Source organism: Pelodiscus sinensis, chromosome 3 (assembly GCF_049634645.1).
Source record: "Pelodiscus sinensis isolate JC-2024 chromosome 3, ASM4963464v1, whole genome shotgun sequence".
Lineage (NCBI taxonomy): Eukaryota > Metazoa > Chordata > Testudines > Trionychidae > Pelodiscus > Pelodiscus sinensis.
In genome coordinates, this window is record NC_134713.1 from 71,395,371 (window position 1) to 71,409,397 (window position 14,027).

General features: G+C 38.1%; 1 protein-coding gene across 2 annotated transcripts in view; it reads right to left on the reverse strand.

Moving 5' to 3' along the window:
* The window catches only part of ASCC3 (activating signal cointegrator 1 complex subunit 3), a 417,235-nt gene that overhangs the window by 88,157 nt on the left and 315,051 nt on the right, over positions 1-14,027 (reverse strand). For both annotated transcript variants that reach the window (XM_006118439.2, XM_075923934.1), the window contains exons 27-32: positions 13,166-13,332; positions 12,897-13,042; positions 12,661-12,781; positions 9,329-9,471; positions 1,277-1,414; positions 1,067-1,187 (exon numbers count right to left, since the gene is read on the reverse strand). In XM_006118439.2, the coding sequence (XP_006118501.2) occupies positions 1,067-1,187; positions 1,277-1,414; positions 9,329-9,471; positions 12,661-12,781; positions 12,897-13,042; positions 13,166-13,332 (836 nt within the window). The remainder of the gene's footprint in view (positions 1-1,066; positions 1,188-1,276; positions 1,415-9,328; positions 9,472-12,660; positions 12,782-12,896; positions 13,043-13,165; positions 13,333-14,027) is intronic.

Sequence of the window (14,027 nt, forward strand, 5' to 3'; positions counted from 1 at the left end):
TCAAGTCCTTCCAGTCTTAAACCATATTGCAACAATTTTAAGAAACTCCAGAGAATTATCAAAATTTGGGTGGACTAGAGGCAGACATGAAATAAAGTTAGAATTTCAGATCTTTGCCATGCGGGCTGGGCCCTTCACCACATATCAGTCTCAGGCCCCAGACTCTGCTTGCTTGCCCCAGGTCCCCTAGAGTTTGAGAGGCCTGGCAGCTGCCCCTGATCCTAGAACTAGTGGAGTGGGCTGGCCAAGAGTCCTCTAACCTGCCACTTGTGGCGGACCGATTGCTTCAGCCATGGAGCTTGCAGGGCCCCAACCTTCGACTCTCACTATGTAGATATCCCAGTTTCCCAACCCCATGGGGCCACCCTGGACTCCCAACCCTGGACTTCTGCCCACCCTGGACTCCTGCTATGCAGCTGCCCTGGACCCTGGAGGTCACGAGGCTAGCCAGGAGCCCTGGACTCCTGCTATACTGGGTGGACTGGCCTGCTGGGTGGCAATCCAGCTTTGGCCCCACTGTGCCAAGCAGCTGGAAACAGTGGACCCCAGCCTCACCCTCAGCATACAGCTGAGCTGGGGCATGAAGCCCACAGGTTGCAGGAAGAGAACTGCTGCTATAGAGGTTGTTTAAAACCTTTTTCCTATTAGATATTAATAAAATAAACTCAAGGAAATAATTTGTTTTTCACATTTTTAAAAAAGAATATATAATTTATTCATGGGCCAAAATGATTTACAGCATTCCTTTAAAACAAACTGATCATGTTCAAATGGTCTTTTGCTTTTAGGGTTTTTTTAAAAGCCTCCTCGTAGGATGATACCAACTCAGAAGTTTTGCAAAAGAAAGGTCTCCAAACAAGGAAAAGAGAATACTGTATATTTAAAAACTTCTTAACAGGTTTTTCCATGAGACACATTTAAACAACAAAAACACAATAAATAGATCTATTCGAACTAGTGTCTATTATGAGATTCAATTTCTAAAACTTTAAATTATTATAGTTCATATTTGCATATGTTTGAAATACATTCCAGCAACTAAGTATTTGCAAGATTACATGAATACCTGTAATGGGATAGTCCACATAACGCCTTGTTTTTCCATCGTAAAATTCTGTTCCTTTAACAATTACTAAATGAGCTGGAAAATTTACACCCCATGCTAACGTGCTTGTGGCAATAAGAACCTACGAGAGAAAGAAAGGTTAACGTAACAAAGACAACTTTTAAAACCGCATTTAAATCTCATTTTTCTATTACTAAAAGTACAATTTACCTGGATTTTGCAATTTACAAACAGTTCTTCCACAGTTTTTCTGTCTCTTTCATGTAGCCCTGCATGGTGCATGCCTATTCCAAAGGCCAGAGTCAGCTTCAGATTAGAATCTCTTACTGTCACTATAACATCATTCATCTGTAACACAGAGGATGGTTACATGATTTAAATAGTACTAGATATTCTTCTCAGAAGTTTTTAACATTTTAGGGTTCTTGTTATTAATAAATTATCTGTTGTCTATCAGAAACCACAATGTGCTACACCCTGTCTATGCTCACAGAGTTAAACAATTCCTGCTCGGAATAGTTTATAGTCTAAAAAGACAAGAAACATATGAAGGACATAAGAGAGAAATAGTTAAAATGTATAGCGTTTTATAGCCATATTAGTTGAATAATGTATTCATCATCTAATTTTTTAAAACCAAATTTATTATGCATACATTGTAGCTCCGCAGGATTCTCCTAACATGACAGAAAATATACTGCTTTTAAAAAATAAGTTATAAAAATGTCTGAGAATAAAAATACACTTTAAAGAATACTGATATGTTTTTACCTATTTAGAAAATCTAGCTTGGCAAGCAGAGCAAAGCATTTTAAATAATTTTAAAGGTATCTTAGTTACTTTAGCAATTATGGAATTGATGAAAGTAAACAAGAATACAACATTTGCTAAAATACTGTTAAAGTTTTGGCTACTCGTACAATTATCTCATGATACCTAGGTGCTTTTGACTGATTTATTTTATTAGTCTAATGACGTATATTTAATAGTTAATATAAATACACTATACTAGGTTACCATGTTAATACAGAATCCGGGTATCTTTCTCTTCCATAAAAAACAAGGATTAAATTGGCTGATTACAGTGCCTAGAGTCAATCAGAATATTTCTTCAGCAATAATAGTTTTATAATGTTAGCTATTTTAAGCAGAGATCCTGTGCTATTCCTTTTGGTCATGTACTTCTACTGCATAAAATATCCCAAATTCACACTGCTAAGAATTTATTCAGAGTTGTTGTTCTTGCTTTTTGCAATCTGCAGTGGTTATTTTCTTCTTCTCCTGACTTGTATTACAGCAGCGTCCTGTGGTGATGTTAGTCATACCTGCAAAGCGGTGTAATTTACCACAGGAAAACTAAAGAACCCTTAGCAGGAGAGCTGGTGCATGCAGGACTATCCTGTCATTCTAGCAGCAGGGAATCCTAGTTACTTCTAGCGAACTCCCTTACTTTTACATAAATCAATATAATAAACAAAAGTATTTCTACCCATCGGCAGAACTGAGGACTTAAAAGTCTGATGACAATTTATTTCACAGCAGAACTCCTTTTCCTATACCCATTTATTGCATAAGTATTAAATGATCACAATATAATAAGATAATAAGGTAAACTTAGTATTTTTTACACAGCAAACACCAACATGACATACTATTAGATGCAAAGATTTTACATCATTATACATTTGACTAAAATTAATATATTTGAAAAGAAATATAATCATCCTTCTTACCATTTAAAAAAGGTAACCCTTTTCTTAAATTTAAGTATAGAAGGAACATTATAAATAGAGCAACATGACTATACAAAGATTTGACTGAAATGATGGTATGTGCATATACACTCATTAACACATTAATATTAAACTAATTTAGGGATCAAACCTGTTCCAGGTGAAGTCAAGGGGACTTTTTCTTTGGATTCCAATGAAAGAAGAATTGGGCTCATGCTGGGTAACTTGGGCTTCCTAAGTTTTTGAAATATGAACAGAACCCCTCCCATTCTTCCCCTGAGTGTAGTTTGATGAAGAAGGTCGCTATTAATGAACACCTCTGAAACTGAACTGGAATGTGTAAACATTGCAAAATATTAATTACAAAAAAGATTATAAAATGGAAGAAATAAACTTTTCTCTGGTCATGTTAGATTTCTCTGAAACTATTAAGTAGTCATTTTTTCTGTTCCTGCACATATGTAAACTGTTGAACCATTTACTTTAAGTTAATAGAACTGCTTTTTATATTTTAAAATTTATTATACTTAAAAAGCTTTTGTAGAAAGATAGGATTCCATTTAAGTAGATACATTACCCTGTGCCTGAAATACATTCCAGTCAGAGTATAATTCAGCAAGTTGATGACAATACTGGCTCCAAAAGAAAGGAGGAGACCAGATTGGACAAGAATGAGCTAACAGATTGTGCAGCCCAATTCTGTCCCTTTGAGTGTGATATATTGTTTCAAGATGCTAAAAACCCATACTTTCTCAGAGCATATCTGTTGTGCTGGTTTTCCCATTTTCACAGAATCCTCATTATTAGTACTCTGTACTCTTTTCAAAGCATGTCAGACTCAGACCATATGCCACTGAATAATGCTTATCAATTGTCTAAAATGCCCAATAAAAGAAAGATGTGCCAAACAAAAGAATTGTGAAAGTTATGAAGTCTTTTACAAAAATAATTACATATTTCACATCCGCCACAGATGTTAAATGAAATAAAAACAACTCCTTGTTATAACTAAATGTTAATTTTTATGACACAAAAGTGTGTCATAAAAGCAACTTCTTGTAGAAGGAAGTTACACTTCAGTAACGAAAGAAACATTTAGAGCTCATTCTTGATAACTGCTAAAGACACATAATCAAGTTCTCTTATTAGTATTTTGGCCCAGGTATTCTTATGTGCTAGTATTCCAAAACAAAAACAAGTAATAATCTCCATCCCTGACATCCTTCTCACTTGTGTGTGGCCCCCAACTGATTTTTCTGTAGATCAGTGGACCGCACCACAAATAAGGTTATTTGAGTTAAACGGGAGAGACAGAAAAGCCAAATGGCATTTTCTTTCTCCCATATTTTTTCATACATATGTATACATACTGCCCCCACAATACACATAATTATCTGTCTCACACTCCCAGTAAATAAATATATATACACACCACCCAGTTTCTCTCTTTTGGAATTCAGAGGTCGTTATGGGCCTGACTAAATTCCAATCAAAGTCAATAGGAGGAGTCTTTCTACTGACCATAGTGGGAAGTGGATGTGGCTCTATATGAATTTTATGAAAGATCATGATTTACAGAAGGTATGTTTGGAACTTAGCTGTATCTAGAGGTTTCACACTAAACATTCTTAAAAATACAATACATAAGAACGATGAATACATTATGAGAAACCTATGTGGTTATAGTTCAAATGCTGTACACTGGTAGTTGGTTTGTTCCCTTGTAACAATGAAATATATGAAGAAATTCAAAAGTCTGGCAAGGGAAGGCAGAATAAAATAATAGAAAATATTAAATTAACTTTCTTTTGCTGGGAAAATGCTATCTAATTATAATGTGGCTCAATAATAACAACACATGCCACTTTCTTAATTAGTTTTAATTTTCTATTTTGTCCTTAAGACAAAAAGCAATACAAACATAAGAGAAAAGAAAAAGAGGAATATGAAATTAAGGGGTACAAATTGGTTCTAATAATTTCTGCTGTATGGAGACAGCCTTACTGCTCCACTCCACAGCCAGACTGCCACAGAGGTGAGGACAATTTGGAGGCGAGGGAAAAGATTGGTCTTTCCCACACCTTCCCTCTACCCCCAGGTAGTTGTCTAATCCCACCTCCTCCTTGGTGAGCAATCTATGGTGCCACCAACTCCTACTGTTGTATTTGGTAAATTGGGACCTTAAGATTCTAGCACATTTCAAAATCTCAAAGGTGGGGTCTCTTCTAGTGTAGTTAAAAGGAGTGAATGGTCCATAAGCTTGAACAATTCACTCTTGACTGACAGCTACAAACCAGACCTAGTGCAGCCAATCTCCGTGGACCCACTGTTAGGTAAACTGAGGGGCATCAGCTGGTAATGGGATAAAGCTCTCAATGTGTCTGTCTAGGGAACAGGCATGGACACTGTCTCAGTGTCTCCCTTGCACTCCAGGCAAGAAAACCCCACAACTGGTCAGTAAGGTCGGGAGCCAGTTTAAGCAGTCTTATGGGGTTTATTAACTGGAAATGGAGCCTAGTATTAGCCCTAATGTAGCATAAAATGGCCATACTGGGTCAGACCAAAGGTCCATCTGCCCTGTTTCCTGACTTCTCACAGTGGCCAATGCTAGGCATCTCAGAGGGAATGAACGGAACAGGCAATCATCAAGGGATCCCTCCCGTCGCCCAATCCCAGCTTCTGGCAAATAGATGGTAGGGACACCATCTCAGCCCATCCTGGTTAATAGGCATTTACGAACCTATCCTCCATGATTTTACCTAGCAGCATGAATGACTTCAGTAAACAACACGAATCCAGGAGTTTTTCTGAGAGTGCTGTTGTATTTTTTAAAGTAAAGTACGATTTTCTATCCATCCGAAGGCAAAATAAAACTACTAACGTCTAGGGTAAAGCTTCAAGATGCCAACTGTTTATATAAATAGATAGTTTATATTTCCTCTACTTAATACTCTCCTGTTAAACTTTACTTGTACCAATTCCAAAATCATTGAAAATAAAACTATTAGTTTGAGAGAAGATACTACAGAAACAACATTTTGCATTATGTAAACAGACTTGGCAGTTATTTTTAAATTATTTTTAAAAAATAATGTTGGTAAAGTATATAAAAACTTGTTTTAAAGGATTTTTCTTTTTTTTTTAATGTATTCAGATGTTCACAGTTGTGCAAAATGAATTTTAAACATTATTTTATCATTTTGAGTTTTCATAGTTGTGGGGAATTAGGGTGTGTTATACAAAATTATTTAATGACAGTCAACTCTGACTCAAAAAGTTAAAGCTTTAAAACCATTAAAAAGACAAATTGTCAACATCACATCAAAATATATGAAGTAAGTATTCTTACATCAAATTGTAATAAGTTTTCAAGCAGCATTTTTCTTGTTTCTAATAAAATCTTGGATCAATAACAAGTAAAGGGATCTTGGGGTGGTTAATATTGGTTTTAAACAATATTAATACCCATTTGGACACCTACTTGGGTATTCATAGGATCAGCAGGGATGATGCTATGCAGAGTGGCCAGTCTCCTGCTACAACCTCTCAGCTGTACAGAGCTTTAACAAGGAAGATTTAGTATCACTGAAATGAAGCATAGTGGAAGTCGGACTGTGAGAGTCTGGCTCTCAGAGTCATTGGGGAAGGAAAATGGTATGTGTGTGGGATAACTAGCAGCTTGGAAAGGAGGGGACAGACAGATTGGGCAAGGAGACAGGAAGAGGGAATCACGATAAGATAAGCCTGGAGATTGGGACTTGGAATACAAAGGGGAGAGATAGTGCTGGAAGAAGACTTAACTGGTGAGGCAAAGAAACAAAAACATGGATGGGAAGCCTGAGGAATGGAAATGGAATAGGCCATGAGAGTGACACTGGGACAAGGAGTTGGAAGAAGGAGTACTGAGACAGGGATATGTTGGAGAAATAAAAGAGGATCAAACTTGGGTAGAACAAGCACAAGTTATGTGCCAACTAGAGCACACTCTCTTTCATAGTCTGAAATGGAAATCAAATTCCTGAATCTCAGCAATCCTCTATCAGCAAATAGCTGTGAAACCCAGTGGACCAGTGTATATCCAAGCCCCCTAATGAAGGTGTACACAAGTGTCAGTTTTTTATTGTTATCATTTATTCTGTTGGCTCAATTGGCAGAGGTCTGGGGTGTGTACTTAAAGGTTCCAATTCTGCTGATGATGCATGTGGCTGTCAGTACGATACCACATGATGAAATCTGTTTTTTTTAAAACCAGGGAAATTACACACGAAAATACATTAAAAGAACATTCAGGTTGCTAGATTATGCATCTTAATTTGCCTCTCTCCCTGATTGTGGGATTGCATTACGATTCATTACATGATAACATACTACCTTTTCCATAGACCCTCCTCAAGGGAATGAATCGGAGTCTGCCTCTTGCTGCAAAAGCTGGAAGAAATGTGGTGAATGAAGCAGGGAGGGGATTCAGGAAGACAGAAAATTGTCTCCTGACTAAAGAAGTTGAATGCTGCCTTGGAGTTTCTATCCCTGTCTCTGTCAATGAGTTCCTATGTGAAGGTAAGTCACTTAAATTAAATTTTCACAAGTGCCACAACTAATGTGTTCCTCATTTTCTGGGTGCCCACCTTGACATACTGGGGTCTGATTTGCAGAAGTACTAAGCGCTCAGAGATATAATTTTAAGTCAATGGGCAATGGGCTTTGAATAGGAAAAATATTATTCAATGCTAAGTACTCTGAAAAAATCAGTTCCTAGGCACTCAAAGTAGGCACTCAGAAACTCATTGACAATTTTATGTTAATTTCTCTATGCCTTAGCTCCCATTTGTAAAATTGGGATAATACCACTCCTTTATCCCATACCTGTGTTGTGAAGATAAATTAAATTAATGTTTGCTTGCGAAGCATTCAGCTGCTATAGTGACAAGTGCCATAGAAAAGCCCATGAGAAAATTAATAATCCTGTTTTCAGAACAGGGTTTGAATAGTGTGTAGTAATTAAGGCATGGGGCCATTCATTGAACAATGAGGATACAACAAAATATTGAATGGCTGTTCATTAACTGATCACTATCCATACTGTGCACTGATTGAGGCTGGAGTCCAATGGTACATGTAACTAAGGATAATAACTAAAGATACTAATTAAAACACTGTGTAAAACACACTTTTTTTTCAACGAAAAATCAGAATAGTGTAAATGGCAAAGTGTTAAATTTCACAGAATATGCTTGGAATGAATATAATCTAATTTAGGCTATGTCTAGATTGCAGGCTCTTCTGGAAGAGATTGTCATGGCTCCTTCCTCCCTCTGGCACAATAAATGCAGAAGTGGGGGCCAGCAAGTGTACCCCAAAGCCTTATCTACCAGGCTTTGGTATAAAACTTCCGCCAAAATCTTAAAAACCTAGATTTTGGGACTAAAACTTCCGCTGCCACCACCCAAATATTAATAACGAGATTAGGGGAAAGATCATTTGGGAAATCTCACCCCATTATAAAAATCAGGACACACAAGTAACCAATGCCAGGTTAATAAAAAGAAAAGAGAAAACTTTTAGTATTACAACAATATTCCTGTTGCAAGCATAAGGATCAGATAGAAAGGTAACAAAATATACTTATGGAGGAGTTACACCATGGGCTAGATCTTAGTTAAAAAGAAAAGCCAAACATCTCTTAAGCAGTGCCAGATATCAGATCCCATACTCAACCCTTAAAACAATAAAGCCTAACGAAACTACCTAAACTTTACCCTACTTACAGAAAGTGAAGAATTGTTTCTAGGAGAGAAAGAGAGACATGCTTGTCCCTCCCTGTAGCGGCAGAGGACTCCCCAGACACACAAAAGGAGAAAGGAAAAGACCCAAATTCCTTTGTCCCAGTTTGAAAGTCCCACCTTCATTCCTAGTGGTCACTCCACCTGGCAAGGTGTAGTTAACCCCTTAATCCCCAGGCTGCTGGCTAACCCTCATAATCATGACAGAGATCTTCCAAAAAATCTTCTTCTGAAAGAGTGCATCTACACTGTCATAGCACATCGAAAAAGTGATCTGCTTCTTTGAAAGATAGCGTCCACACCAAATGGACGCTATCTCACATTTAAGCTGTGATTACAATGGGCGGAATGGCCACCACAGCACCTGTGCCTTTTCCTCTTTGCTCTTCTTGCGGAAGAACTCCTTCTTCCCTGTCCACACACGCCGTTTTCCGAAAGAGTTCTTTTGGAAAAAGGCTTCTTCCTCATAGAAAGAGTTTACCAATGTCAGAAAAACCACTCAGTTATTTCGATTTTTTTTCCAAAGAAAGTGATTGCAGTGTGGACACAATTGAAGTTTTTTTCAGAAAAACAGCTGTTTTCCCGGTGCTCAAATGCACGTGCTTAAAGTTAGGCACATGTGCAACTGTTTTCTAGATTGGGCCCTAAAACAGGTCAAGTAAACACTAATGTTATGTTTACTTTCCTTTTAGAGTGATATTGAAAAATGAAACACACATATACAACTAAGACACATTATATTACTGTACCTCTCTTTCATCCATTTTCAGCCATTGCTTTGGATCATCTTCAGTGGCCAAGAAAGCAATCAACTCTAAGGCAGTGAGTCTAGTCTGACGTCTTGATGACACAAACACAAGAACAGGTTTGGCTGGAGAATGGCTCCTAATAGCTGTTATAAAAAGACAAATTCAGAGTGAATCCATCCATGTCAGAAACCAGAATTTCCCATTCAATAGCTATTGTTAGCAACGGAGACTTTTCAACTAAAAGTGCTAAGGATTTAAATCCATTCTTCACTTACATTTTATGTTTATGCATTGACAAGAATTCTAAACCAGAAAGTGACCTTTCCATAATTGCCACAAAACCTAGTCACAGTGAGGTAAAAGAGCTTTAGCTCTGCACTTGAATGACAGGTTCTAAATAGTTAAAATAACCATGTCTTTTTAAACATATTGGCTGGGTCTAGACTGGCCAGTATTTCCGGAAAATCAGCCGCTTTTCCGGAAAAACTTGCCAGCTGTCTACACTGGCTGCTTGAATTTCCGCAAAAGCACTGACTTCCTACTGTAAGAAAGCAGTGCTTTTTGTGGAAAAACTATGCTGCTCCCGTTCGGGCAAAAGTCCCTTTTGCACAAAACGGCCAGTGTAGACAGCTGAGATTTGTTTTGCGCAAAAAAGCCCAGATCGCAAAAATGGCGATCGGAGCCTTTTTGCACAAAAGTGCGTCTAGATTGGCCATGGACGCTTTTCTGCAAAAAGTGCTTTTGCGGAAAAGTGTCCGTGCCAATCTAGATGCTCTTTTCCAAAAATGCTTTTAATGGAAAAGTTTTCCATTAAAAGCATTTCCGGCAAATCATGCCAGTCAAGACATAGCCACTGTCTATATTTGAATATTTTCAGATTACAGCAATTCTTTATGATCTTAGAAATGGGGATAATAATGGAAATACTGATACAGCCATGACAATACTCTGTCAAACAAGCTGGAGAAATAAGTCTTCAATACGTTGAATTGCTATATGTCTTCTAATAACATGAGCTGCTCGAAGTAAATAAACAGCTTGTATGTATTGCTTCATTTACTTTTACTATGATGTTATATGTATTTGAAATGTTTAAGTATGATTTATTTCATATATAATGTTTCCAGTCTACCAATTAATACTACACATTCATACTTAATTGATGAAAAACAAGTGCGCTACACTACCCATATCTCTATGTATATCATTGTAAAGTTATATAAATACATAGTATAATTTGTATGACTTACAAATATAGATGCCAATAGACCTATTTATTTTAAAGCTCAACATTTAATGGATTTTTGTTGCTTCAGGAACAGGTGTGGCTGAAAAGCCCAAGACAGATTTATTGTTCATTAGTGTTTTTGTACAATACGCCTGTGGAGGTGTAAATAATATGAACTGCCAAAATGGGTCTCTAGTCCACAATCAATACTTTGGTTCTGTCACAAGGCTAATTAGAACAGCTAAAAAGTCACCTCACAACTGTCACCTCCTGATCAACAGCAGTTCACATTACAAAATTTATTTTGGAGGTTATTTTTAATTGATATAATAAATATTCCTTATGTAACAAAAAGAAAACATGTTTCAATAAAATATGAGGGTTTTTCTTAAATGAGTCCTGCCTGCCAGCTTTGACACATGGGTCTAAATTTTATGGTTATTGCTTTGACATTAGAATTATGAGATTAGCTTGACTTGTAACTTCTGTTCACATTTTTTTTTAAATCTTACACAGAGTGATCTTTAACAAAACAGATTAATAGTGTGAATGGTTTTATGACTTTCTAAATCTCAAATATTTTCACAAAACCCTGTTTTCATAGTGCTGACCTCTAAGAAAAAATACATTTTCATTTTAAAAGATTTCTCTTCGTAATTATTGAGGTCACTGATTCTGCTCCAAATATAATTACATTCCTCTGATTTATCCTGCCTTAACAACCAGACCTGATGTTTGAGATAAATAGTTTTTGGGTCACCAAGAGAAACATCTCCCCTAAACATTCCAAGAACATATATAAGAGCAGGAGTTCCTAAACTTTTTGACACGGGGACCAGAAAATCAATTCACGAGCTTTTGGAGGACCGGTAACATTCATTTGCATATTCATTAAGCAAATGATGAATCTTCAAATAAGTTGTTTCTGATCCTCTCAAAGCCCCCAGTGCCAGCTTTAGTAAAGCTTTTGATACGGTCACCCACAATATTCTTGCCAGAAAGTTAAGGGAATATGGATTGGAGAAATGGACTGTACGATGGATAGAAATCTGGCTAGACCAGGGTTTCCCAAACTTTTTACTTTAATTGGAACCCGTTTTTTTTCAGTACTGTTTTTTGCAGCCCAAAAATATAAACGCATATAAAAAAGAATAAAAAATGAATAACTGTTCAGTGTTTCACCCGGCTGCATCCTCCACCCAGGTCAGGCCAGGGCTTGGGGGACCCGGCGCCACATGGGTACTCCAGGAGGTGGGAGTAGGAGCAGATTGGGGGTAGGGTATTTGGCTACGAGGGAGGGTGCAAGGAGAGGTAGGGTTGCCAGGTGTCTGGTTTTATATTGGACAGCCTGGTATTTGAGGATTCTATCTGGGAAATAAATTGAGAAAATACCGGACATATAAAATGTCTGGTATTTTCTAATCAGGTAAGTTTTATTATAATTAGGTGTATCAATCCGTAGCCTCGAACTGCCTGCTGGTAGATGTGCTCACGTTGCGTGAGTGTGTCTACCAGCCAGGCAGTTTGCAATTACTCAAGGGAGGGTATGGCAGGGGGAAGGGGGGCAAAATGGAATCCTCGCGGACAGATTCACTTGTGTGCCCGGGTCAGTTCTGCTTCCCGCTGGCCAATTCGCTCCACCTTCTCCTCCTCCCAACTTCTCCTCCCGATCTCCCCTGTCCAGCCCTGCTTCCGGCAGCCGGTTCCCCCTCACCCCCCACAATCTCCCCCTCCCAACCAGCCAATTCTCCCCCGCTTCTCCTCACGATCTCCCCTGGCCAGCCCCGTTTCCAGCAGCTGGTTCTCCCAACCTCCTCCTCCCAATCTCCCTTGGACAGCTGCCTCCCCATCCCCGCTGCCCCTAACCCTGCTTCCCGGAGGCCGGTTTTCCCCACCTCCTCCCAGCCTGCCCCACTCTCCTCCCAGCAGCCACACTGAGGCCTGGTATTTTTTTCCTGGCCGCGGCCCATAGTTTGGGAAATGCTGTATAAGAGCATATGTTATAAATGTGTCTCAAATGGACTATGCAAAAATGGTTAGAAACCCCCACTTTTTTTTTTTTTGTAAATTGAATGTATGAAATGTCCTGTTTTTGGCAGCTTACCCTGAAATGCAGGTTTATTCATACTAGCCATGCGAGGACAGTAATGCTGGCCAGGGAAGCCCTGAATGTGTACTTCCAATGGAACTGGACGTACAGATGGTCGGAAGTTGAACAGACCCATCTAAAGTGAAAATATAAGCATTTTTAGTTGAAGCTTCAAGTATTTTGGAAATATTACTGGCTGCTTATCTGAAGCACAGATATGTACAACCCTTTTTCAGAAATTTTCCACATACCTGATTAATATTTAGCCAGTCAGCAAGGTCTCTAGCATTCGCTAATGCTGTGGATAAACCAACTACTCTTACAGGCTTTTCTGTGTGAGATGAGATGAAGTTAGTTCGAGACACAATAACTTCCAGTACTGGGCCTCTCTCATCCCCTAAGAAATAAGAGAAATATGCATTAAAATTTAACATGACCATATATTTAGAATTCCATGCAGATCTAATGTGAGAACACTTTTTCAAAATTAGCCACAATTGTGATGAAAAATAATGCTTACCTAGCAGATGGATCTCATCTATGATGAGAATGGCAACTTTCTGAACATAGCTCCTGTTTTGCCAGCTTCTACTGACTCCATCCCACTTCTCTGGTGTAGTTACAATAAGGTCAGCTTGGGCAATAGCTTTCATATCAGGTGTCACATCTCCTGTCAATTCTACTACCCTGTAATTAAGTTAAATGGTCATTGCGACTGGATCCAACTCAATTTTTAAACCAATGAACCTTTCTAACCTTCTGGGGTAGGGTCTCCAAACATTAATCCAATTAATCCAAACATTTACCCATTAATTTGAAAGGGAGAGAAAGAAAAGTTTACATGGATGTTCATAACTATTAATAACGTTTGCAAGACAGAGACTGAGGCAAAAAAGATAATAAACGAATATTACTATGGATAGTACACTTAAGTCAAAACAGTCTTCTATGATCTATATGTTAAGATCTTATATATTTTCTAGTGGTGGAATATTGCCCTGTACAACTTGCCTAGCAGTGATGACTGTCAGAGAGGTTAGTTAGCAGCAACTGCTGCTCTCAATTGTTAGGTTCCATTAGGACTCTGCAACAAAGATAGTCAAGCTCAAACTCCCTGTTTTGATGGCTACCATTGGAAATGGAATGTATTTGTTTTTCTATTCCTGATCCAGTTTTGTTCCCCTCACCTTCTTTCCGAAATCTGCCACTTCCTTTGGTTTTCTGTTTTTTTTGCACTAATTTGGAGTTAATTCTTGTTGTTGGGGGTTAGCTTGCCTTTTCATTAACTTGATATCTATCCAATTTTTCAACACCAGCTTACTGATTTAGGTCAGGCTACCCTTGAGACAGATGGTTCTTTAGACTGAATGTTATCTTTTATT